Source organism: Anomaloglossus baeobatrachus, chromosome 5 (genome assembly GCF_048569485.1).
Source record: "Anomaloglossus baeobatrachus isolate aAnoBae1 chromosome 5, aAnoBae1.hap1, whole genome shotgun sequence".
NCBI lineage: Eukaryota > Metazoa > Chordata > Amphibia > Anura > Aromobatidae > Anomaloglossus > Anomaloglossus baeobatrachus.
Window position 1 is genome coordinate 29,917,649 of NC_134357.1, and position 26,265 is coordinate 29,943,913.

Here is a 26,265-nt window from a genome sequence, read left to right on the forward strand (position 1 = left end):
GTATAACACCGCACAATATGTTGGTGCTATATATACAGTCATATGACAAAATTTGGGCACCCCTATTAATCTTAACCTTTTTTCTTTATAACAATTTGGGTTTTTGCAACAGCTATTTCAGTTTCATATATCTAATAACTGATGGACTGAGTAATATTTCTGGATTGAAATGAGGTTTATTGTACTAACAGAAAATGTGCAATCCGCATTTAAATAAAATTTGACAGGTGCATAAGTATGGGCACCCTTATCAATTTCTTGATTTGAACACTCCTAACTACTTTTTACTGACTTACTAAAGCACTAAATTGGTCTTGTAACCTCATTCAGCTTTGACCTTCATAGGCAGGTGTATCCAATCATGAGAAAAGGTATTTAAGGTGGCCACTTGCAAGTTGTTCTCCTATTTGAATCTCCTATAAAGAGTGGCATCATGGGCTCCTCAAAACAACTCTCAAATGATCTGAAAACAAAGATTATTCAACATAGTTGTTCAGGGAAGGACACAAAAAGTTGTCTCAGAGATTTAAACTGTCAGTTTCCACTATGAGGAACATAGTAAGGAAGTGGAAGAACACAGGTACAGTTCTTGTTAAGCCCAAAAGTGGCAGGCCAAGAAAAATATCAGAAAGGCAGAGAAGAAGAATGGTGAGAACAGTCAAGGACAATCCACAGACCACCTCCAAAGACCTGCAGCATCATATTGCTGCAGATGGTGTCAATGTGCATCGGTCAACAATACAGCGCACGTTGCACAAGGAGAAGCTGTATGGGAGAGTGATGCGAAAGAAGCCGTTTCTGCAAGCACGCCACAAACAGAGTCACCTGAGGTGTGCAAAAACACATTTGGACAAGCCAGTTACATTTTGGAAGAAGGTCCTGTGGACTGATGAAACAAAGATTGAGTTGTTTGGTCATACAAAAAGGCGTTATGCATGGAGGCAAGAAACACGGCATTCCAAGAAAAGCACTTGCTACCCACAGTAAAATTTGGTGGAGGTTCCATCATGCTTTGGGGCTGTGTGGCCAATGCCGGCACCGGGAATCTTGTTAACGTTGAGGGTCGCATGGATTCAACACAGTATCAGCAGATTCTTGACAATAATGTGCAAGAATCAGTGACGAAGTTGAAGTTACGCAGGGGATGGATATTTCAGCAGGACAATTATCCAAAACACCGCTCCAAATCTACTCCGGCATTCATGCAGAGGAACAATTACAATGTTCTGGAATGGCCATCCCAGTCCCCAGACCTGAATATCATTGAACATCTGTGGGATGATTTGAAGCGGCTGTCCATGGTCGGCGACCATCAACCTTAACTGAACTGGAATTGTTTTGTAAACAGGAATGGTCAAATCTACCTTCATCCAGGATCCAGGAACTCATTAAAAGCTACAGGAAGCGACTAGAGGCTGTGATTTTCGCAAAAGGAAAATCTACAAAATATTAATGTCACTTTTATGTTGAGGTGCCCATACTTTTGCTCCGGTCAAATTCTGTTTAAATGCGGATTGCACATTTTCTGTTAGTACAATAAACCTCATTTCAATCCAGAAATATTACTCAGTCCATCAGTTATTAGATATATGAAACTGAAATAGCAAAAACCCAAATTGTTATAAAGAAAAAAGGTTAACATTAATAGGGGTGCCCAAACTTTTTCATATGACTGTATATATATATATATATAACTAGGACAGCCAGCAATGGACATCCACAGGAAGGTCTCTAATTGGAGGCAATGGTCTCATATTACCGAACATGGCAGAGGACCCAGTTCCTAAAGCCTCACTGATAATGTCTTACATTTAGGTGAACTTCCCCTTTATGGGAAAACATCCCCTTTATTTGGCTTGTCTGGGTTACAACGACCAGGACTCTCATCTCTTAGAAAGAAACTGGGCTTCCGACATTGCTTATTAAAATTTTCAGCCATGCTTGAGATATTAGCACTTTTCTTTACAGCTCATTCGCTTGGATACCGACCACCGCTGATGGAGTGCAGAGCATGCGCAGTCATTACAAGCTCTTTCTATCGAGCTTGTAAGCACTGCTTTGATGCTGGTCAGGATCTCTGTCACTTCCTAATCTTGGCCAGCTTTGGCGTGGTACAAACAAGGAACCCTCTTCCACTTGCACCCTGCTCCACAACGGTGTGCACGTCATATTGTTCTACTGGTAGAAACAAGATAGACAGCAGCGGTGGTCGGTCTCCTAGGCAACAAGGTGTAAACAAAATAAAATGTGAATATCTTAAAAACGGCTGCCAATTTTAATAAGCAGTAAATTACAAAAGTACTTGTTTTTACAAGCTCTGTCCAACAAAATCTATCTATAAAGACCCTTTAATGGGAAATGAGTCATTCATAGTACAGGTTCCATATCTAAATTTTTTCATATATGTGGGCTTTGAGCCCTCACGGGCAGGGTCCTCTCTCTTACTATACCAGTCTATGCTTTTATCATTATTTGTACTTATTTTTATTATCTATATCCCTTATTCCTATGTAAAGTGCCAGGGAATAAATGGCGCTATAAAATAATAATTATTATTAATAATAATAATAATAATAATATTTCTGTAGACAATAAAAGATTTCTAAATTATCACATAGATCTTACAATGAATTTCCAATGTCCAAACCTCTTTTTTTATACTTTTCAGAGCTCTTAATTTCTGATATAAAAAAACACCAAATCCCCTGCATAAAAACCTAATAAAAACATAACATACAGCCACCACTAGAGGGAGCATTGGCAGTTATGGCATACACTGTGCGGTAAGATCCTGAGCTCCCTCTAGTGGTGACAATTGGTAGCTCCCATGTTCAGAATATGATTTAAAAAAATGGCTGCTGTAAGAAAACAGAATCACCCCTAAACATTGGTTGTGTGTAGTATTGAAGCTCAGCTCCATTCACTTCAATGGGGCTGATTGCAGCCCCATATATAACCTAGGGTCAAGGGTGGTGGTGTTTATGAAATAAAGCAGCCATGTTTTTCTAATCCTGGACATCCCTTTAAATTAATGACTCTGCAGGGAATATTGAGATTGGTGTCAGAAAAATGATATTCCGCCTTGCTGGACTCTCTTATGGAAATGAATAGAGAAAGTCGGACACGCGCGGCCACCTTTCTATCCTATAAGACCCTGGTCTAGAGGCTGGTGCTGGGACTTGCGTCTATATTATTGACTTATAGCATATCCCAGATGGGACAACCCTCTTAAGCTCCACTAGTTACATCCAAGATGGCATTTCCAGACGAGTTGAGAGCTGCTTAGTTTATGATATACTCTATGAATTTACCAAAAATGTCTGAGATGGGACTTGAATTACTTTATTGGGGTCTATTATAAGTTTTGCAATGAGCCCCATGGCTACTTGTCTCGCTTCTGTATACAGGACCTCTGATAATTGTGTGGTATCTGAGAGTTTCTATATAGGGGCTCCAAGACGTCTTCATTTGGAGGGTCTTTAAGACTTGTCAGATGACTCCAGGTGGATTTCCCCCTTTGAGAATACAGGATAAATGTTTTCCAGCATGGCCATAGCTGTAGGCAGATAAAGGAACATTACTATAGCATATTCACCAAAAGTCCCAACTTTTGGAGGGCTTTCCCCAAAAAGGTTTAGTCACAAAAATGACCAATTAATTAGGATTCTTACATGGGTAAATGTTATATCGTTATATGGCGGGGCTTGTAATACAATCAGTTCTCATAAATTAATAATAAATTAGGGTTATGTCACATCCCCTTTAAGGATCATGTGATGAGTGAAGATCGACGCCGTCAGCTACTACTATCATCTAGAAGAAAAGAGAAGTTTCTAAGGTTTTCCTGGTTTTCGGAAGTCAGCTGGAGGTTACTTCAGAGCATTCGAGATCTTCACAAGAGTCCTCCCTGGAGACTACTACTCCCATCACGAAGATGGACGATACTAGGCGACACCTTTGGGTCATCAGGATCGGCTCCGTTACGTGTTACAACAGCCAGGACATAGTACAGAGATTACTTTGTGAATTTTTACTTTGCATCGGACGCTCTCTCCAGTGGTCGTGCATCCACATTGTCTATGTAAAAAGTGTGACCTTGGGAGAAAAAAAAAGGAAATCTTGAAGGTCGTCGGTTCGCTAAATGACGTTGTCAAAGAGTTGCATCGATCTCATAATGTTTTCATCCTGCGGAGGAGAAAGAAGAAAAGAGGGGGTCACAGAGGTCGTCTTATAGGTCATCTTTAATTAGTCATGACAAAACTTTACAGCTAGGGCCATGTGGACATTGCAGTGTGAGAGCCGCAGGCAGTGGACGGCACCATACTACAGGAGGGCAGACATTGCAGTGTGAGAGTCGCAGGCATTGAACGGCACCATACTACGGGACAGCTGACATCGCAGTGTGAGAGCCGCAGGCAGTGGATGGCACCGTACTACAGGAGGGCGGATATCGCAGTGTGAGAGCCGCAGGCAGTGGATGGCACCGTACTAGAGGAGTGTAGACATCACAGTGTGAGAGTCGTAGGCAGTGGACGGCACCGTACTAGAGGAGGGTAGACATCATGTGAAGGTAGCCTAAGCTATAAATTGTTTGTTCAAACGTAATAAGAATATCTGTGTATGTAAATAATCAAAATATAGATGTAGTAGCATACTTATCTGTGTGTCTATATAGCAATCGCACAGACCCATAATATGATTCTAAACTATATATTCACAGTGTGAGAGCCGCAGGCAGTGGACAGCATCGTACTACAGGAGGGCTGACATCGCAGTGAGAGAGCTGCAGGCAGTGGACGGCACCATACTACAGGAGGGCTGACATCGCAGTGTGAGAGCCGCAGGCAGTGGACGGCACCATACTACAGGAGGGCTGACATCACAGTGTGAGAGCCGCAGGCAGTGGACGGCACCGTACTAGAGGAGGGCGGACATCGCAGTTTGAGAGTCGCAGGCAGTGGATGGCACCGTACTAGAGGAGGGCGGACATCGCAGTGTGAGAGTCGCAGGCAGTGGACGGCGCCGTACTAGAGCAGGGTAGAAATCGCAGTGTGAGTTGCAGGCAGTGGACGGCACCATACTATGGAGAGCTGACATCGCAGTGTGAGAGCCGCAGGCAGTGGAAAGCACCATACTACAGGAGGGCTGACATCGCAGTGTGAGAGCCGCAGGCAGTGGACGGCACCGTATTAGAGGAGGGTAGACATCACAGTGTGAGAGTCACAGGCAGTGGACGGCACCGTATTAGAGGAGGGTAGACATCATGTGAAGATAGCCTAAGCTATAAATTGTTTGTTCAAACGTAATAAGAATATCTGTGTATGTAAATAATCAAAATATAGATGTAGTAGCATAATTATCTGTGTGTCTATATAGCAATCGCACAGACCCATAATATGATTCTAAACTATATATTCACAGTGTGAGAGTCGCAGGCAGTGGATGGCACTATACTAGAGGAGAGCTGACATCGCAGTGTGAGCCGCAGGCAGTGGATGGCACTATACTAGAGGAGAGCTGACATCGCAGTGTGAGCCGCAGGCAGTGGACGGCACCGTACTACAGGAGGGCGGACATCGCAGTGTGAGAGCCGCAGGCAGTGGATGGCACTATACTAGAGGAGAGCTGACATCGCAGTGTGAGAGCCGCAGGCAGTGGACGGCACCGTACTACAGGAGGGCGGACATCGCAGTGTGAGAGCCACAGGCAGTGGACGGCGCTATACTAGAGGAGGGCGGACATCGCAGTGTGAGAGCCGCAGGCAGTGGATGGCACTATACTAGAGGAGAGTTGACATCGCAGTGTGAGAGCCGCAGGCAGTGGACGGCACTGTACTACAGGAGGGCGGACATCGCAGTGTGAGAGCCACAGGCAGTGGACGGCGCTATACTAGAGGAGGGCGGACATCGCAGTATGAGAGCCGCAGGCAGTGGACTGCACCATACTATGGAGAGCTGACATCGCAGTGTGAGAGCCGCAGGCAGTGGACGGCACCATACTTTGGAGAGCTGACATCGCAGTGAGAGAGCCTCAGGCAGTGGACGACACCGCATTACGGGCACTGTTACCTTTCTAGCACATTTGGTCTATATTATTGGGAAATGCCATCCATCTAGATCCTTAATGTCCTCGCCTGCCGTGCTCTTACCTTCTGGCACGATTCAATGAATTCCTCAATGGTAACGACACCGTCCTTATTTCTATCCATTTTCTAAAAAAAACCAATAAAATAATACAAAAATATATAAAGCAATTAGAAGAATATTGTCACAAGGAGATTTTTGCAGGCATTTGCAGGCATCGCCAACTGTCATGACAGCGTCAGGATCTGTGGAAACTACAGATTCTGGCTCTATGCCTGCTATCTTCTCTGAGGTCTGTGATCAGAGCAGGGGGGCGAGGGCGTTGACCCACAGATTGAGACAGGCTAGAAAGAGTTAATTTCTGCTGGGCTGCTTGTTAGACTCTTTGATCACATGCTGTGGGGAGCCAGTTACAGTCACTCCCCTCCTATATATGTTGGCTGGACCTATTCCATTAATGCCAGCTATAGCTTATCTATACTGGTCTGGTGAGATGTTGTGATGCATACTTGCTGGTGGCTGTTCTGCATTATTGCTGTGTGCGATTGTGGTGTTAACCCCTGTAGCTACCTTCCTTGTTTTGCTTTTTGCCTTTGTCTCTTACTGTTTGTTGCTGTGAGTTTGCAGTGTGTCTGAGTTTTGTTTTACCCTTGTCTGTCTTAGGCTGCTTTCACACCTCCGTTTTTTCCTGTGCGGCACAATCCGGCGCTTTGCAGAAAAAACGCAACCGTTTTTTTTTCCGCCGGTTGCGGGTTTTTTTGCATAGACTTACATTAGTGCCGCATGGGCTTGCGTTCCGTCCGTTTTTTGCCGCATACGGCATATTTAGCCTATGCGGCGGCCGTATGGAATGTTGCCTGGCACGTTTTTTGTCCGGCAAAAAAACTGCATTGCGCCGCATCCGGCCGATGCAGAGAGATTTGCAATGCATGCATGCGGCAAAAACTGCATCCGGCCGCCGCATGCGTTTCTTTTCACTGCACATGCTCAGTAGCCTGCCGCAAGCGGCAAAAAACTGACGGGCCGCATGTTAAAAACTTATGCAAAGGATGCGGTTTTGTCGCCGCATCCGTTGCATAGGTTTTAGAGCCGGATTGGCGGGCTCTGCTAAAACCGGATGTGTGAAAGCAGCCTAAATCTGTGTTTCCATCACACTCCTGCCCTTTCTTTACCTGGGGGGGTAACAGTTAAGATCTGGTCAGGAGCATAGGAAGGCACGGGACTCCAGTGTCACCATCTTAGGGTGTAATCTGGAGGTCAGGGGTAGCCTAGAGTTCCCTAATGTGAGGGACAATATAGGAGCTCCCTGTCCCTCGATATCCTTAGGTCCCATCGTGACAGACAGTATCTTTATCATTTGTACTTCTGCATTCTGCAATGAATTTTTTGTTAATAAATCTTTGTAGTTCACAGTGTTCTGTTTTTCAGATTCAAAGCTCCAAATCTCAGTAAGGGAATGCAGAAATTTTTACTTCCTGTAGCCACCACTAGATGGACCCTAGGAGATTTTTGCATGCACTAGCATAGATGGTAGTATACAGGGTTTCCACCCATATCCTGTCCACCGCCATTAACTTGAGAACGGCGGCAGCTATAGGCATAGAAGCGGTGTCTAGGGATAGTAAAGTAGCTATGAGCAATGAAACCACCTATAGCGCCACCTGGTGGAAAACAACGGAGTTAGTATTTTTATCTTGAAAACTGAACAAGATAGAGAAAAAAAGTGAATTACAAAGTTGTAGGGCATCATCAATTCAATACGAATCGACACCTTGCATACAGAAATGCTATGATATGAAACCCATGACCCCCCCCCAAAACATTGAATGCTGGTCACGCATATGGCGCTCATGTAACTTTGATGCTCAAAGTGTCCCCCGTTAGCTGCAATGCACGTCTGGACTCTGCACAGCATACTGTATCTTGCTGCACGCTGTGCAATATGGTAGGTGACACGTTTGCACAAGCATCTGTGATACGTCGTCGTAGGTCCTGCAATGTTGGAGGAGGGGTCGCATACACCTGCTGCTTGATGTGATGTCACAGAAAGAAGTCCAATGGGGTCAGGTCAGGTGAGTGTGGAGGCCACTCCATGCAGCCACCATACCCAATGACTTGTAGGAAGGTCTCCATGAGGTATCGCTTCACGTCCGCAGCCTTGTGAGTTTTATACGTTCTAATCATAGCATTTCTGTATGACTGTATGTATGTATACTAGTGTGTAATAAAGACCAAGAAGGCAGCGACATGGGCATTTAGTAGGTCTCTGGCTGCATTGGGTGCCGGGATGGGACCTTTCCCCATATCGCGATACTCTAAAGGCCCCGTTACACGCAACGACGGATCTAACGATATATTGCCGGGGTCACGGATTCCGTGACACACATCCGGCATCGTTAGCGACGTCGTTGCGTGTGACAGCAAGGAACGACCGTTAACGATGGAAAATACTCACCTTATCGTCCATCGTTGACACGTCGTTCCTTTTTAAAAAATCGTTGATTGTTGAGCACGCAGGTTGTTCATCATTCCCGAGGCAGCACACATCGCTATGTGTGACACCTCGGGAACGACGAACTACAGCTTACCTGCGGCCGCCCACAATGAGGACGGAAGGAGGTGGGCGGGATGTTATGGCCGCTCATCTCCGCCCCTCCGCTTCTATTGGGCGGCTGCTTAGTAACGCTGCATGAACCGCCTCCTTAGAAAGGAGTCGGTTCGCTGGCAACAGCGACGTCGCTAGGCAGGTAAGTCCGTGTGACGGCTCCAAACAATTTTGTGCGCCACGGGCAGCGATTTGCCCGTGCCGCACAAACGACGGGGGCGGGTGCTTTCACCAGCGATATTGTTAGCGATATCGCTGCATGTAAAGGGGGTGTTACAGAATACGTGACCCTGGCGATATGTCGTTAGATCCGTCGTTGCGTGTAACGGGGCCTTAACACCCCCTTTAAGGGTACTTTACACACAACTTTATCGCTAACGATACATCGTCGGGGTCACGGTGTTCGTGACGCACATCCGGCGCTGTTAGCGATATCATTGGGTGTGACTAAAAGGAGCGACGATCAACGATCGCAATAACGTCAAAAATTGTTGATCGTTGACACGCCGCTCCTTTTCATAATATCGTTGGTGGTGCATGCCGCTGGTTGTTCATCGTTCCTGCGGCAGCACACATCGCTCCTTGTGACACCGCAGGAGCGAGGAACATCTCCTTACCTGCGTCAACCGGCAATGAGGAAGGAAGGAGGTGGGTGACATGTTCCGGCCGCTCATCTCCGCCCCTCCTCTGCTATTGGGCGGCCGCTTAGTGACACCGCATGAACCGCCCCTGTAAAGGAGAGATTGGTGTCTCCAGCGATGTTGCTAAGCAGGTATGTATGTGTGACGCTGCCTTAGCGATATTGTTTGCTACGGCAGCGATCACCCCTATGACGAAACAGCGTCGTGGGCGGGTGCTATCGCTAGTGATGTCGCTGTGTGTAAAGTGCCCTTAAGCAATATTCTTACATTTAAAAGTGATCACCTTTCCATGGAATAGGGGATAACATTCTGATTGCTAGGGGTCCGACCGCTGGCTGGGCCCACCCGAGAACTGGGGCTCTGAAGATCTCTTTTGTAAATGGAGTGTTGGTTGATCCCGAGCACTGTTGCTCCATTCACTATAATGGGAGTTCCAAAGACCAGATGAGCGCAGAGCTTGGCACTCTCCAGCGCTCCCAATAAGGGTATGTGCGCACGTTGCTTTTTACCTGCTTTTTACCTGCTTTTTTGCTGCTTTTTCTTCTGCGCTGTTTAATGCCAAAATGGATGTGTTCTTCTATTCAAGCAAAGTCTATGGGAATTTGGGTTTCTTGTTCACACTATGTTGTTCAAAATGCTGCCTTTTTGTGGCAGAACTTTGGTCAAAAACTCAGCTTTGTAGTGCAAAACCCAAATGGCAAAAACAATTGACATGTTGCTTCTTTGAAAAGCTTAGTTTTTGACCAAAGTTCTGCCACAAAAAGGCAGCATTTTGAACAACATAGTGTGAACAAGAAACCCAAATTCCCATAGACTTTGCTTGAATAGAAGAACACATCCATTTTGGCATTAAACAGCGCAGAAGAAAAAGCAGCAAAAAAGCAGCAAAAAAGCAGGTAAAAAGCAACGTGCGCACATACCCTAAGAGTGACTGATGATCAACCACCACTCCTCTTCAGACCCCCAGTTCTTGCTGGATGAAAATTGGAAAATTATCCCCCATACATAGGATAGGGGATATCTTTCAAACTCGGGAATACCCCTTTATATGCCACTGTCAGAGATTGACAATGGCCCTTAAGTGGTTAAATAGGAGCAACTGCAACTAGCTCCTGTTGCTACAGCTAGAGACAGGTTGCAGCTGTATAGCACAGCCGGATCCTGCCATGTATAGAGCGTGTATACTGTACATGCACGCCTGACACCGGGTGGTGAGAAGAGGATAATTCTGCCGCCAACCCCGGACAGCTTCCTTCTGCTCCCGACTACTCAGTGCCATAACTTGAAGCTCATGGACCCCAATGCAAAAGCTCCAACAGGCCCCCAGTTATTACAAGTCTTTAATAGTGTTGGTCTTTTTATATAGGAAAAAGGGACTTTTTCGGGCCCCTTAGGCTCCAGCCCCCGGGAGTGATCGGAACCCCTGCACCTATTGTCGTTACGTCCCTTTTCTATGGATATTCTTTGGAAAGTTGCCTTAATTGTGGAGATGGACATACTACATGAGAGTGAGGACAAACTGTGCCCAAGATTTGGAGTTCACCTGAAAAAAATTCTCCACGTGTTCCCTCGGAGCCTCCTCTCTCATGTTTGGGTACGTGTACTTGCCCATCATGTCATATATGGATTTCATGATGTCCATCATCTCCTGTGGAATCAGCAAGAAGATAAATGTGAAATAATCCAAAATTATTATTATTATTATTATTATTATATTCTACTCACATTACATATGGCGGTGTATATCAGACGAGACTCGCCAATGCAAGTCTATGGATGCGACAAAAAAAATGGACGACACACGCACCATCCATCTTGCCATCCAATTTTTACACATACATCTCCAAGAACAACAATAAAGCGATAGATATAAAATAGATAGAATGTCCTGCAGATACACAACTCCCCTACATATTATACATTTGCACCCTTTGGTGCCCTTCATGTGACACTAAAGGGTGTTTAGCCTAATAAATGATTTTAAAAACTGTACTGGGGTCCATTCCTATTTTTGATAACCAGCTAAGGTAAAGCAGACAGCTGGGGGCTAGTATTATCAGGCTGGGAAGGCCCATGGTTATTTGGCCCTTCTCAGCCTGAAAATAGCAGCCCGCAGCTGCCCCAGAAGTGTTGAATCCATTAGATGCACTAGTACTGGGGTTTTGCCCCGGCTCTTCCCGGTTGCCCTGGTGCATTGACAATCAGGGTAATAGGTTAATGGAGTTGATGGGTCAGTAATGGAGAGGCATCTAGAAGACAATTACTAACAAAGTAAGTGTAAAGTTAAAAACACACGCGCAGGAAAAGTTAGTTTATTTGAATAAAGACTCCTCCACACTATTCCCCTTATTATTGATAACCAGGTAAAGCAGACAGCTGGTGTCTGGTATTATCAGGCTGAGAGGGCCCATGGTTATTTGAACCTTCCCAGACTGAAAATAGCAGCTCGCAGCCGCCCCAGAAGTGTCGCATCCATTAGATGCGCCAATCCTGGTGCTTGCTCGGCTCTTCTTGATTGCCCTGGTGCAGTGACAATCAAGGAGAACATTTTGGGGGGTTGATGCCAGCTTTGTAATGTCAGTATCAATTCCAGGGGTTGGTAATGGAAAGGCCTGTTTTTTTTTTAATTTGCAGTATGTCAATTCTTTCAGCGTTTTTGCCACATTTTTCACCCTTTCATATGAATACATAAGTAAGTGCAAATATAAACTCATCAAAAATGTGCGACGCTGCCTTTTTCCTGCCCAGAAATGCGGTTTTAGTGTAGAATAAAAAACTCAGTGTGAACATACACTTAAGCATTTTCTTAATAGATGCAATTGAAAAAAAAATCTCAAGTTTGTCTTGTAAAAATCAAGGGAGTTTTCAATTATTTTTTTAGGTTAGGTCCTCAAAATTGAACCGATCGGCACTCCCACTAAGCTGCTGTTTGCAGCTCCTGCTGGGTATAGACAAAATACAGACATACACTGAGGAGTGGCCGTTCTCGGTACTGGAACTCAGCTCCTATTGAAGTGAATGTGATCTAAGCTGCAGTACCTGTGAACGGCCACTACACAGTACATGGCGCTGTACTGTTCCAATCTGAATACTGTTTACAGCCTGCTGCTGTTAAAGGGAATCTGTCAGCAGATTTTTGCTACCTCATCTGAGAGCAGTATGATCTAGACAAAGAGGGCTTGAGTTCAATGATGTATCACTTAGATTAGTGTCTGCAGCCATTCTGACACAGTGAAAGATTTGAGATTTTGTATGTAGCAGAGCTCTGGGAGCTGCCCCCTCCCCCACCAGGCTTTCAGTGCACATGTCCATAGACAGAAGCTGCTAATCACAGGGGGGGACGGAACCGGACTATAAGGGTGCCGTCACACTTTAGCAACGCTCCAACGATCCCACGAGCGAGCTAACCTGGTCAGGATCGCTGAAGCGTCGCTACATGGTTGCTGGTGAGCTGTCAATCAGGCAGATCTCACAAGCAACCAGTGACCAGCCCCAAGGCACCAGCGACGCGTGGAAGCGATGCTGTGCTTGGTAACCAAGGTAAATATCGGGTAACCAAGCAAAGCACTTCGCTTGGTTACCGAATATTTACCTTGGTTACCAGCGCACACCGCTTAGCGCTGGCTCCCTGCACTCGTAGCCAGAGTACACATCGGGGTAATAAGCAAACTACTTTGCTTATTTACCCCATGTGTACTCTGGCTACGTGTGCAGGGAGCAGGGAGCCGGCACTGGCAGCCTGAGAGCGGCGGACGCTAGTAACCAAGGTAAATATCGGGTAACCAAGCAAAGGGCTTCGCTTGGTTACCCGATATTTACCTTGGTTACAGCTTACCGCAGGCTGCCAGACGCCGACTCTCTGCTCCCTGCACATTCAGATCGTTGCTCTCTCGCTGTCAAACACAGCGATGTGTGCTTCACAGCGGGAGAGCAACGTCCAAAAATGAACCAGAGCCGTATGTAATGAGCACCGATCTCACAGCAGGGGCCGGATCGCTGCTCAGTGTCAGACACAGCGAGATCGCTAATGAGGTCACTGGTGCGTCACAAAAACGTGACTCAGCAGCGATGTCGCTATGTGAGAAGTACCCTAACTCTGCTGAGACCCACTAATGATAAGGATAAGAGGCTTAAGCTAACACTGCAGGTAAACAAAAAAAGACTGTGAGATAACAAACACAGGGCTGAAGTCTCTGTTTTAACCCTTGCAGCAAATGATACCACTCTGCAAGGTCAAAATTGGCGCTCTTGTTAAAGGGTTAATATTACATAAATACATGCTACTCAAAAATATTTTAATACAAAAATAACATTTTCAAGATTTCTTTTTTTTCTTATTTTTGCAGAACCATTTAGGCTTCAGAAGAAATGTAAAGAATTGACTGCTATGATATATTTGCTGACAAGTTGTGTGGAACGGCCGAGGGCGACGCCGAGGATCCCTGCGTCAGTCAGCGGGTATTGTGTAATGAAATAATGAGTATGCCTCACCCCAGACACATCACTCAGGCATTATACCCTCAGGAGCCCAAGACGTCTAGAAGGAAACGTCTAACTAAAGCGGAATTGACAGGTCGTTCTATTATTAAAGCGAGTCGCTGTTTGCATTAGATCGCATTTATCCGAAAAAAATGTAGTTAAAGGGTCCCAAATACTATTGGAGGTGAAGCGCTCTATATTTATCCAAAGCTGAAATCTTGCCCTTTAAAAATCCGTGAGATGTGGTTTGTTGATCGTAGTTCTGTAACATATCCGATCACAGCAATCGGAAGACACAGTTATAGAGATCTGCCCAAATTAAGATCAAAATGCTGCGCTCTGTGCAGCACCACGCACAGCACAGGAGAGGCTGCAGCTGCGCTCTCTGCAACACGCACGGCACAGGAGAGGCTGCAGCTGCGCTCTCTGCAACACGCACGGCACAGGAGAGGCTGCAGCTGCGCTCTCTGCAACACGCACGGCACAGGAGAGGCTGCAGCTGCGCTCTCTGCAACACACACGGCACAGGAGAGGGTGCAGCTGCGCTCTCTGCAACACACATGGCACAGGAGAGGTTGCAGCTGCGCTCTCTGCAGAACCACGCACAGCACAGGAGAGGCTGCAGCTGTGCTCTCTGCAGCACCACGCACAGCACAGGAGAGGCTACAGCTGCGCTCTCTGCAGCACCACACACAGCACAGGAGAGGCTGCAGCTGTGCTCTCTGCAGCACCACGCACAGCACAGGAGAGGCTGCAGCTGCACTCTCTGCAACACGCACGGCACAGGAGAGGCTGCAGCTGCGCTCTCTGCAGCACCACGCACAGCACAGGAGAGGCTGCAGCTGCGCTCTCTGCAGCACCACGCACAGCACAGGAGAGGCTGCAGCTGCGCTCTCTGCAGCACTACGCACAGCACAGGAGAGGCTGCAGCTGCGCTCTCTGCAGCACTACGCACAGCACAGGAGAGGCTGCAGCTGCGCTCTCTGCAACACGCACAGCACAGGAGAGGCTGCAGCTGCGCTCTCTCCAGCACCACGCACAGCACAGGAGAGGCTGCAGATACGCACTGTGCAACAGAAAGCACAGCACCGTAGAGGCCACAGCAGCACTATTTGGAGCAGCACACATGGCACAGGAGAGGCTGCAGCTGTGCTCTGGGCAGAAGCACGCACAGGCAAAGGACAAACTCTCAGCTTTTGCAGTAAAGAGCAGAAATGATTGGCAGGCAAAAGCTCTACATCTTCTGGAGTAAGGTAGATTTACAAATGGATGGACTAAGGGGAAAATATGGGGTTTGGAAGCCACTTACATGCAATTTTTTTTAACAGGAATTAAAGGGAACCTATCACCAGGATTTTCCCTTATGAGCTGCGGCCACCACAATTGAGTACTTATATACAGCATTCCAGAATACTGTATATAAGAGCCCAGGCCGCTCTGTAGAATATAAAGACCTTTATAATACTCACCTATGGGGTGGCCCGGTCCAATGGGTGTTGCTAGTCTCAGTCCTGCGTCTCCTCTCTTCTTGTGATCCCCATCCTGCTGCTGCCCAGCCCCGTGTGCATGACATGTCCTACGTCATCCACACAGAGGCAGGCGCACTTTGATCCTCCCTGCATCATGCGAGGAAAGGTCAAAGAATGCCTGCGCATGCGCACTACAATAGTTTCATCTGCCCTCAGCCGGGCAGATCAAACTGCGAATGCGCAGGAGCGCAACGTTGGCTAGTGTGTGGATGATGTAGAACGCGTCATGCACAAGGGCTGGGAAGGAGGACGGCAACTGCACAGGATAGAGGAGGCGCCGGCCCGAGAGCAGCGACATCCATCAGACTGGACCACCCCCCAGGTCGGTATAGTAAAGGTGTTCTTTACATTATACAAAGCGGCCTGGGCTCTTATATACAGTATTCTGGAACGCTGTATATAGGGGCTCACTGGTGGTGGCCGCAACTTATAAAAGAAAATCCTGGTGACAGGTTCCCTTTAAGACATTCGTTAATAAAGTGATTTGCAATGTTTCATAACTTTCCATAGTGGACAAAATTATTAATAAAAAAATAAATAAAAGTTTAGTTACTCTTTAAGGATAGATTCAGGGGTGCGGAGAGTTTTGGGTGGGATTACCTCTTTAGTGATGCAGCCATCTTTATTTAAGTCGTACAAGTTAAAGGCCCAGTTGAGTTTGTCGTCTATGCTCCCTCTTAGGATAATCGACAATCCGGCTACAAAGTCCTGCGGAAGAAAAGCCGATTTCACAGTAATAGGTTAGAAAAGATTTAATAGACATACCAATATTTATTCATTGATTCCGCAGCGCTTTACATACATTGGCAACACTGTCCCCATCGGGGCTCACAATCTAAAGTGCCTATGAGTATGTTTTGGAGTGTGGGAGGAAATCTGAGAACCCGGAGGAAACCCACATAAACACGGAGAGAACATACAAACTCCTTGCAGATGTTGTTCTTGATGGGATTTGAACCCAGGACCCCAGCGCTGCAAGACTGCAGTGCTAACCACTGAGCCACCACAAGACAGCAGTGCTAACCACTGAGCCACCACAAGACAGCAGTGCTAACCACTGAGCCACCACAAGACAACAGTGCTAACCACTGAGCCACCACAAGACTACAGTGCTAACCACTGAGCCACCACAAGACTGCAGTGCTAACCACTGAGCCACCGTGCCACCCTAGACTTATCTATTATATGAGAAGCAAGATAAGGTCTTTTCAAAAAGGGTCTTTATCAGTGAATACCCCTCGGAAAGGAATCTGAACAGCTGGTAGGAGCCCAACCGGGTAAGGCCTCTTTCACACGTCAGTGAAAAACACACACATTTGAAGGTGCGTATATCTCTCCGTGTGCCGTGATTTTGGCACACTAGTGTTCACTGTGTGCTATCTGTGATAGCACACGGAGAGCAGGAACTTTTTACTCCCCTGTCCCTGGTGCTGATGTCTCCGGTGCTTCAGCTGCTTCCGGGTCCACAGTGCAGTGAATATTCATGAGCATAATGAGCGGGCCCGGAAGCAAGTGACAGCAGTGCTAGAGACAGGCGAGTATAGAAAATCATTTTATTTCTCCAGTACGTGTCACACGGATCACATCACTGTGCGGTCCATGGGACATCAGTGCTGCAGGAGAAAAACGAACTTGTCTTTATGCGGAACACACGGACAAGCGTGTGCGCCACACAGACCGTAAGAGATCACTGATGTGTGCGCAGACCCATTGATTTTAATGGGGTTGCATATGTCCGTGATTCCGGTATGTATAAAAACGGCGTCATACCTCCCGGAATCACTGACGTGTAAAGGGGGCCTAAAAGAGCCGGTAGGAGCCCAACCGGGAAATAGGAAGCACCACCTATCTTCTCTACTGCAAAATGTCTCATGGATGGCATAAAACACTGTGTATTCCGAATGACTCCGCATAACTCCTCAGGATTTTCAAGATCTCTGCTTGCTGTCCATTCAATAAAAACATTTAGGACTTCCAGGTTTTAAACAATTAAAGGGCTTGTCCATTCCATACGATAATTATTGTAAATATTGGGCCCATGGTAGTGCCAGCAACAGGTCCAAGAGTGACAGCCCCATATATTTCTATGAGACAGTCACACTGGGGTAAGGAGACCAGCGGCCAGTTCGGGCATTGCAGTCCAAGATCGGACCAAAATCCACGGGCGTCTGAATGAGGCGTAAAAGTGACTGCTGCAGCCAATCATAGAGCACTGATTGACTGCAGACAGCCACCTGAAGAAGAAGTTAGGAGATCGGCAAGGGACGCTGGCAGCAATATGGGGCAGCATGTGTTTTGTTTGCTTTTTCTATTAAGGTCACCATGGGCTTATCTTTTAAATAAAAATAATAAACAGTGGACAATCCCTTTAAGTGTCATGCAATGTTCAGCTCTGCACACACCTGCTGGCATGGCATCATCAGACTCTGTTCACACTGCAGTGTCTGACAAGTAACCTAAGGTTTCTGGATTGTTCAGCCAGAGCCGGGCATCGGCTGCTTTAGGTTCACTGGTCTTCGGCTATGCAGGAGTTAATTCCTGCAGACTGGTGAGCGGGACCCAAGAGCTCAGGTTGCTAATTGCCTCGTGCAGCTGCCTCCTCCCTATATTAAGCATGGCTATCTTCCTGTATGTGCTGATGATAGCTTCAGCTTTAGCTCCAGCGATCTCGGTCTTGGTGCTTTTCCTGTATATGGTGATCCGTGCTGCGCTTCTGAGTGGCGTGAGTGTTCCCCAGTTGTGCGTTACTTTCTCCCCTTTGTGTTGCCCCCCAGTACACATATTGTCTCTCATCTGTGTTTTAAGTGCTGCGTATACAAGTTTCCGTTCTTCCTTGTCCGTGTCGTTTTGTGGGGTTTTGTCTTTGTGATTTCTGGCCCCTCCCAAGGGTGGGGGAAGAGGGTGAGTAAGATCAGGGCTCAGATAGGAGTTAGGGTCACGCTGGGGGCTCGGACCTGGCTACCATCAAACCTACCTCTGAGATAAGGGACAGCGCAGGGTCTCAAATCTGAGGGTCAGCCTTGGGGCCTCTGTTCCGTCATTACATACCCTGTGACACCCCGTGACATTAAAGATTTTATGGAGTGACGCCAAGCAGAGATCTGGAAAAAAAAACACTAGGATTTTTTTTTTACTAAGAGAAATAGTAATTTTATGAAACTGGAATGGCCACTTTATTGGGAACTCTAACCATAGGCAAGTGTATTGGTATTAGGGCGCAGTGGTGACCCTCGAATGGAGATGAATATGGTGGAGCTGTACAAGAGACACAACCGCTGCTTCCAAAGGGAATTGGTGGAGTCCAACCATTGCATCAGTTTTACTGATGAAATCCCCCTTTAAATGCAGTCACTGGCCCTCTGCTTGTAAAGCGGAGAATTAGATTTGGCCGACACTCACCTCAAAGCTGACGGAACCGTTGTGATCAGTGTCAAACGCATTGAATAGAAAATGTGCGTACATGCTGGAATCTGGAAGAGAAAATAACAGTAAGTGACACAGAAACCCCCCAATGGTGGGGTCACAACGGTCTCCACTCCTGCTGCCGCCCCTACAGAGCTGTGCGCAGCGGGGTCTGCCTCATCTGGGGGGGTCTTCCTTCTGCAGCCTTCAAATAAGCTTTTTCTAAGATTCCTGTTTGCTGTATATGAATGGAAACACTCGTATCTCATCCTACTGCCATATCTGTAGGGGAAGTTATAAAAGAGAAAACCCCGGGGGTCCGGAAACGTGTAGCAGCCCCTCTCCAACCCAAGATTACCGTATCTAGGGGTTGTGGGTTTTCATTTTGGCTTTTTTGAGGGTTTTTTTTTGGGGGGGGTGGCTGCATTGTAGACACACAATGGCCGGACCCTGTGTCCGCACCTTCATACATTACTATGTATGTGTCAGGTAATGACCAGGAATGATTTTTAGTTTGAAACAAAGATGTTTCCATTCACTGACAACAAGCAAATGGTGAAAAATTGGAAGGCGTAGACCCACGTGTATAAAGCTGTGCCAAAAACTTGGGAGCACTTTTTATTATTCTGTGATAAGTCGTGTACCCCCTCTGTACTGGGGTCCGGTCCCCCACCCAGGAGGTGTTCTCTACAGTCACAGCGTTATATCACTCACCTCCTTGGGGGAAAAACTGGGAGTAAATCTGCTTGAAGTTGTCTTCGTTGACGATGCCGCTCGGACATTCCTGTTACAAGGAGATCAGAGAAGAGTTCCTGATCACAGACCGGTCGTGTCACCCACATTTCACCATGGTGCACCCCTAAACCCGCATATCATATCAGAAATGATTCCCTGGGAGTTTCACTAAAAATCTTGACCCTCACATGTATTTTTACCTTTTTTTACAGTTCCATGTCATTTATTCAGGGTGGTCTTATTTGAGCACTATATGGCGATATTATTTCAAAAGTGTAATGCAGTCTAGCTCACTCCAGAGCACTATTATTTTAAGTCAATTGTGATCTAGATAAAACACCGTATGGTAGCATTATTTCTTCAGTGTAATGTGACCTAGTTCAAGCTACCATATAGCAGTATTATTTAGTTTGAGCTCTGTATGGCAGTAGTCTTTTACCAGTGTATTGCAGTCTAATTTCAGCAATGTATGGCACTTCTATTTCAACAATATAATGTAGTCTAGTTTGAGTGTTGTATAGCGGTATAATTTTAACTTGTATTGTGCTCTAGGTTGAGCACTCTATGGTACTTTTATTTTTACAGTGTATTACAGTCTAGTGTAAGCACTTTATTACACTGCTATTTTAACAGTGTAATGTGGTCTAGTTTTTGGGCAGTGTACAGTGGTGCCATTTTAAGTTTGAGCACTATATGGCACTGTTGTTGTAGCAATGCATTGCGACCTAGGATGAACAGTTTATGGCACTACAATTTTAACAGTGTATTGCTGTCTAATTCAAGCACTGTATAGAACTATTATTTCAGCAGTGTAATGTAAGTCTAGCTTGAGCATTGTATGGCGGTATCATTTTTGAATTTGAGCATTAAATGGCACATTTATTTTAGTAATTCATTGCTGTCTAGTTTGGGCACTGTATAGAACTTTTGTTTAACAATGTAATCTGGTTTAGATTGAGCATTACAGAGTGGCATGATATTAACAGGGTATGAAGGTCTAGTTTGAAAACTGTATGGCACTATGAAATTAACAATGTATCAATGTATGCAGTGTAGGTTGAGCACTTTATGGCGGTATCATTATAACAGTGAATTGCCAGTCTAGGTTGAGCACATTATGGCGGTATTATTATAACAGTGGATTGCAGTCTAGGTTGAGCACATTATGGCGGTATTATTATAACAGTGGCTTGCAGTCTAGGTTGAGCACATTATGGCTGTATTATTATAACAGTGGCTTGCCAGTCTAGGTTGAGCACATTATGGCGGTATTATTATAACAGTGGCTTGCAGTCTAGGTTGAGCACTTTATGGCGGTATTATTTAACAGTCACTTGCAGTCTAAAGGCTGCTTTACACGCGGCGATTTCTTGTGCGATTGCATGTGCGATCGCACCCGCCCCCATCGTTAGTGCGGCATGGGCCATTTCTTGCCTGTGTCGCACAAACTCGTAACCCCCGTCACATGCACTTACCTCCCGAACGACCTCGCTGTGGGCGGCGAACATCCTCTTCCTAAAGGGGGAGGGACGTTCGGCGTCACAGCGACGTCACACGGCAGCCGGCCAATAGAAGCGGAGGGGCGGAGATGAGCGGGACGTAACATCCCGCCCACCTCCTTCCTTCCGCATTGCCGGAGGATGCAGGTAAGCTGTGTTCAGCGTTCCCGGGGTGTCACACGGAGCGTTGTGTGCTGCTTTGGGAACAATGAACAACTGGACGTTCGATTTTATGAAAATGAGCGACGTGACAACGAGCAACGATAAGGTGAGTATTTCTGCTCGTTCACAGTCGCTCGTAGCTGTCACTCGCTACGATATCACTAACAATGCCAGATGTGCGTCAGTAACGACGTGACCCCGATGACATATCGTTAGATATATCGTAGCGTGTAACGGGCCCTTAAAGGGGGCTTTACACGCTCCAATATTGTTAATGAATTATCATCGGGGTCACGGTGTTTGTGACGCACATCCGGCGTCATTAACGATATCGCAGTGTGTGACACTTGTGAGCGACCTTAAACAATTGCAAAAGTGGTCAAAATTGTTTGCTGCGGAGAGGTCGTCCTAAAACAAAAAATCGTTCTCTGCTTTTTAGCGATGTTGTTCCTCGTTCCTGCGGCAGCACACATCGCTGTGTGTGACACCGCAGGAGCGACCAACATCTCCTTACCTGCCTCCACCAGCAGTGCGGAAGGAAGGAGGTGGGCGGAATGTTTACGTCCCGCTCATCTCCGCCCCTCCTTTCTATTGGCCGTCTACCATGTGACGTCGCTGTGACACCGCACGACCCGCCCCCTTAGGAAGGAGGCGGTTGGCCGGCCAGTGCGATGTCGCAGGGGAAGGTAAGTGCGTGTGATGGGGGTAAGCGATGTTGGGCGCCTCGGGCAGTGTTTTCCCCTTGTCGCACAACCGACGGGGGTGGGTACGATTGATTGTGTAAAACCCGCTTAACTTGAGCTTTTTATGGCAGCATTATTTTGACTTGCAGTCTAGTTTCAGCACTATTTGGAAGAATTAATTTAACAGCGTATTTCGGTCTAATTTGAGTACTGTATGGTGGTATTATTTTACCACCCAACTGAACAGTTACTTTTCCACTTCTTTTTGTATTGTGAGATGCTATATGGACAATGCATTATTATTCCACTTGATTCAATCTCCTGGCATCATATATTTTAGGGGTAGTAAAACTAGGAGAGTCACTTGTAGAGAAGGATCTGGGTGTAATAATCTGCTGGAATCACATGTTCTAGGGGGAGTAAAATGAGGAGAGTTACTTGTATAGAAGGATCTGGATGTAATAATCTGCTGCCATCATATCATCTCGTGGGAATAAAACTAGGAGAGTCTGTTGTAGAGAATAATATGGGTGTAAATCTGCTGGCATCATATGTTCTAGAAGGAGTAAAACTAGGAGAGTCACTTATAGAGAAGGATCTGAGTGTAATAATCTGCTGCTATCATAACATCTAGGTGGAGTAAAATGAGAGTCACGTGTAGAGATGAATCTAGTTATAACAAGCTCATAGTATCATACAGTTAGGTCCAGAAATATTTGGACAGTGACACAAGTTTTGTTATTTTAGCTGTTTACAAAAACATGTTCAGAAATACAATTCTATATATAATATGGGCTGAAAGTGCACACTCCCAGCTGCAATATGAGAGTTTTCACATCCAAATCGGAGAAAGGGTTTAGGAATCATAGCTCTGTAATGCATAGCCTCCTCTTTTTCAAGGGACCAAAAGTAATTGGACAAGGGACTTTAAGGGCTGCAATTAACTCTGAAGGCGTCTCCCTCGTTAACCTGTAATCAATGAAGTAGTTAAAAGGTCTGGGGTTGATTACAGGTGTGTGGTTTTGCATTTGGAAGCTGTTGCTGTGACCAGACAACATGCGGTCTAAGGAACTCTCAATTGAGGTGAAGCAGAACATCCTGAGGCTGAAAAAAAAGAAAAAATCCATCAGAGAGATAGCAGACATGCTTGGAGTAGCAAAATCAACAGTCGGGTACATTCTGAGAAAAAAGGAATTGACTGCTGAGCTTGGGAACTCAAAAAGGCCTGGGCGTCCACGGATGACAACAGTGGTGGATGATCGCCGCATACTTTCTTTGGTGAAGAAGAACCCGTTCACAACATCAACTGAAGTCCAGAACACTCTCAGTGAAGTAGGTGTATCTGTCTCTAAGTCAACAGTAAAGAGAAGACTCCATGAAAGTAAATACAAAGGGTTCACATCTAGATGCAAACCATTCATCAATTCCAAAATAGACAGGCCAGAGTTAAATTTGCTGAAAAACACCTCATGAAGCCAGCTCAGTTCTGGAAAAGTATTCTATGGACAGATGAGACCAAGATCAACCTGTACCAGAATGATGGGAAGAAAAAAGTTTGGAGAAGAAAGGGAACGGCACATGATCCAAGGCACACCACATCCTCTGTAAAACATGGTGGAGGCAACGTGATGGCATGGGCATGCATGGCTTTCAATGGCACTGGGTCACTTGTGTTTATTGATGACATAACAGCAGACAAGAGTAGCCGGATGAATTCTGAAGTGTTCCGGGATATACTTTCAGCCCAGATTCAGCCAAATGCCGCAAAGTTGATCGGACGGCGCTTCATAGTACAGATGGACAATGACCCCAAGCATACAGCTAAAGCTACCCAGGAGTTCATGAGTGCAAAAAAGTGGAACATTCTGCAATGGCCAAGTCAATCACCAGATCTTAACCCAATTGAGCATGCATTTCACTTGCTCAAATCCAGACTTAAGACGGAAAGACCCACAAACAAGCAAGACCTGAAGGCTGCGGCTGTAAAGGCCTGGCAAAGCATTAAGAAGGAGGAAAACCAGCGTTTGGTGATGTCCATGGGTTCCAGACTTAAGGCAGTGATTGCCTCCAAAGGATTCGCAACAAAATATTGAAAATAAAAATATTTTGTTTGGGTTTGGTTTATTTGTCCAATTACTTTTGACCTCCTAAAATGTGGAGTGTTTGTAAAGAAATGTGACAATTCCTACAATTTCTATCAGATATTTTTGTTCAAACCTTCAAATCAAACGTTACAATCTGCACTTGAATTCTGTTGTAGAGGTTTCATTTCAAATCCAATGTGGTGGCATGCAGAGCCCAACTCGCGAAAATTGTGTCACTGTCCAAAGATTTCTGGACCTAACTGTACGTTCTAGGGGGAGTAAAACTAGAAGAGTCACTTATAGAGAAGGATCTGGGTGTAATAATCTGCTGGCATCATGTGTTCTACAGGGAGTAAAACTAGAAGAGTCACTTGAAAAGAAGGATCTGAGTGTAATAGTCTGCTGCCACCATATATTCTAGGGAGAATAAAACTAGGAGATCTTCTCGTAAAGAAGGATCTGGGTGTAATAATCTGCTGGTATCATTTGTTATAGGGAGAGTAAAACTAGAAGAGTCACTTGTAAAGAAGGATCTGGGTGTAATAATCCGCTGGCAATATATATTTTATGGGAAGTAAAACTAGGAGAGTCACTTGTATAGAAGGATTTAGATGTGTTTGTAAATCACATACTAAATCACAGCACAATGTCAATCAGTAGCTTCTAGAGCCAGCAGGAAATTGTCGTGTATTATATGAGGTCTGGACTCGAGGTACATGGAGCTAATACAACTATATTACAAAGCGTTACTTCATGTGTAATATGCAGCTCAGTTCTGAGCACAGGATCATAGACAGGAGGCCCCGGAGTTAGAAAACAGTCACAACTGATACGGGTCATGGAGGATCATAGACAGGAGGCTCTGGAGTTAGAAAACAGTCACAACTGATACGGGTCATGGAGGATCATAGACAGGAGGCCCCGGAGTTAGAAAACAGTCACAACTGATACGGGTCATGGAGGATCATAGACAGGAGGCTCTGGAGTTAGAAAACAGTCACAACTGATACGGGTCATGGAGGATCATAGACAGGAGGCTCTGGAGTTAGAAAACAGTCATAACTGATACGGGTCATGGAGGATCATAGACAGGAGGCCCCGGAGTTAGAAAACAGTCACAACTGATACGGGTCATGGAGGATCATAGACAGGAGGCTCTGGAGTTAGAAAACAGTCACAACTGATACGGGTCATGAAGGATCATAGACAGGAGGCTCTGGAGTTAGAAAACAGTCACAACTGATACGGGTCATGGAGGATCATAGTAATGAGGAAAGACTATAAGAATTACATCTGTGTAGCCCTGAGAAGAGACGTCCAGGGGGGGACATCATTGACTTGTGCGAGTCCATACATGACCCGTCCATAAAATGGATCTTTTTTCAGCCGTACTGTCCCTCTGCAAGTCCTGTATTGGCCGCCAGAGGGCGCTGCGCTGCGGCTTATCCTGCTCATTAGTAGATTAGGTGATTAATATTAATGGCGTCCGCTCGGTTTCGCTCTGGACACGGAGCCTGCAGCTTTCTAAGGAAAAAATCAGATCCAGACCCGGCGCTGACACATCTACATAATGAGCGCGATCCCGCCACCATCTATAATGGACGCTTACAGCATTGCTCCGGCTCCGCACCCCATCCGTGTATCTAAGCTGCCTTACTGCTTGTTAGATACATGGACAATATGAAGGATAATCCAAACTGAGAGGTTTCTATACAGGTCCCAGCAAGGCAGGATACATCACAGGCTTAGATACACTAGCTCAGGATAACACATAATAGGGATCAATACACCAATGCAGCACAGCATCATAGGACAGGCTTAGATACACGAATCAGCAGAGTATCACACAGAACAGGCTTAGATACATAACTCAGCAGAGTATCACACATAACAGGCTTAGATACACGAATCAGCAGAATATCACATATGACACGCTTAGATACATGACTCAGCAGAGTATCACACATAACAGGCTTAGATACAGAACTCAGCAGAGTATTACACATGACAGGCTTAGATACATGACTCACAGCAGAGAGAATCACACATTACAGGCTTAGATACATGACTCAGCAGAGAGTATCACACATAACAGCCTTAGATACATGGCTCAGCAGAGTATCACACATAACAGCCTTAGATACAGAACTCACAGCAGAGAGAATCACACATAACAGGCTTAGATCCACAACTCAGCAGAGTATTACACATAACAGGCTTAGATACATGACTCACAGCAGAGAGAATCACACATTACAGGCTTAGATACACGACTCAGCAGAGTATCACACATGATAGACTTAGATGCACAATTCAGCAGAGTATTAGACATGATAGACTTAGATGCACAATTCAGCAGAGAG

General features: G+C 45.8%; 1 protein-coding gene across 6 annotated transcripts in view; it reads right to left on the bottom strand.

The window, feature by feature from the left end:
* Positions 1–1,615: 1,615 nt before the first annotated feature.
* The window catches only part of KCNIP2 (potassium voltage-gated channel interacting protein 2), a 531,978-nt gene continuing 507,328 nt past the window's right edge, over positions 1,616–26,265 (bottom strand). For all 6 annotated transcript variants that reach the window (XM_075348367.1, XM_075348363.1, XM_075348365.1 and 3 more), the window contains 6 exons: positions 19,454–19,523; positions 18,737–18,807; positions 15,938–16,045; positions 10,873–10,977; positions 6,149–6,211; positions 1,616–4,185 (listed from right to left, as the gene is read on the bottom strand). In XM_075348367.1, coding sequence (XP_075204482.1) covers positions 4,138–4,185; positions 6,149–6,211; positions 10,873–10,977; positions 15,938–16,045; positions 18,737–18,807; positions 19,454–19,523 — 465 coding nt within the window. In that variant the 3' untranslated portion in view covers positions 1,616–4,137. The remainder of the gene's footprint in view (positions 4,186–6,148; positions 6,212–10,872; positions 10,978–15,937; positions 16,046–18,736; positions 18,808–19,453; positions 19,524–26,265) is intronic.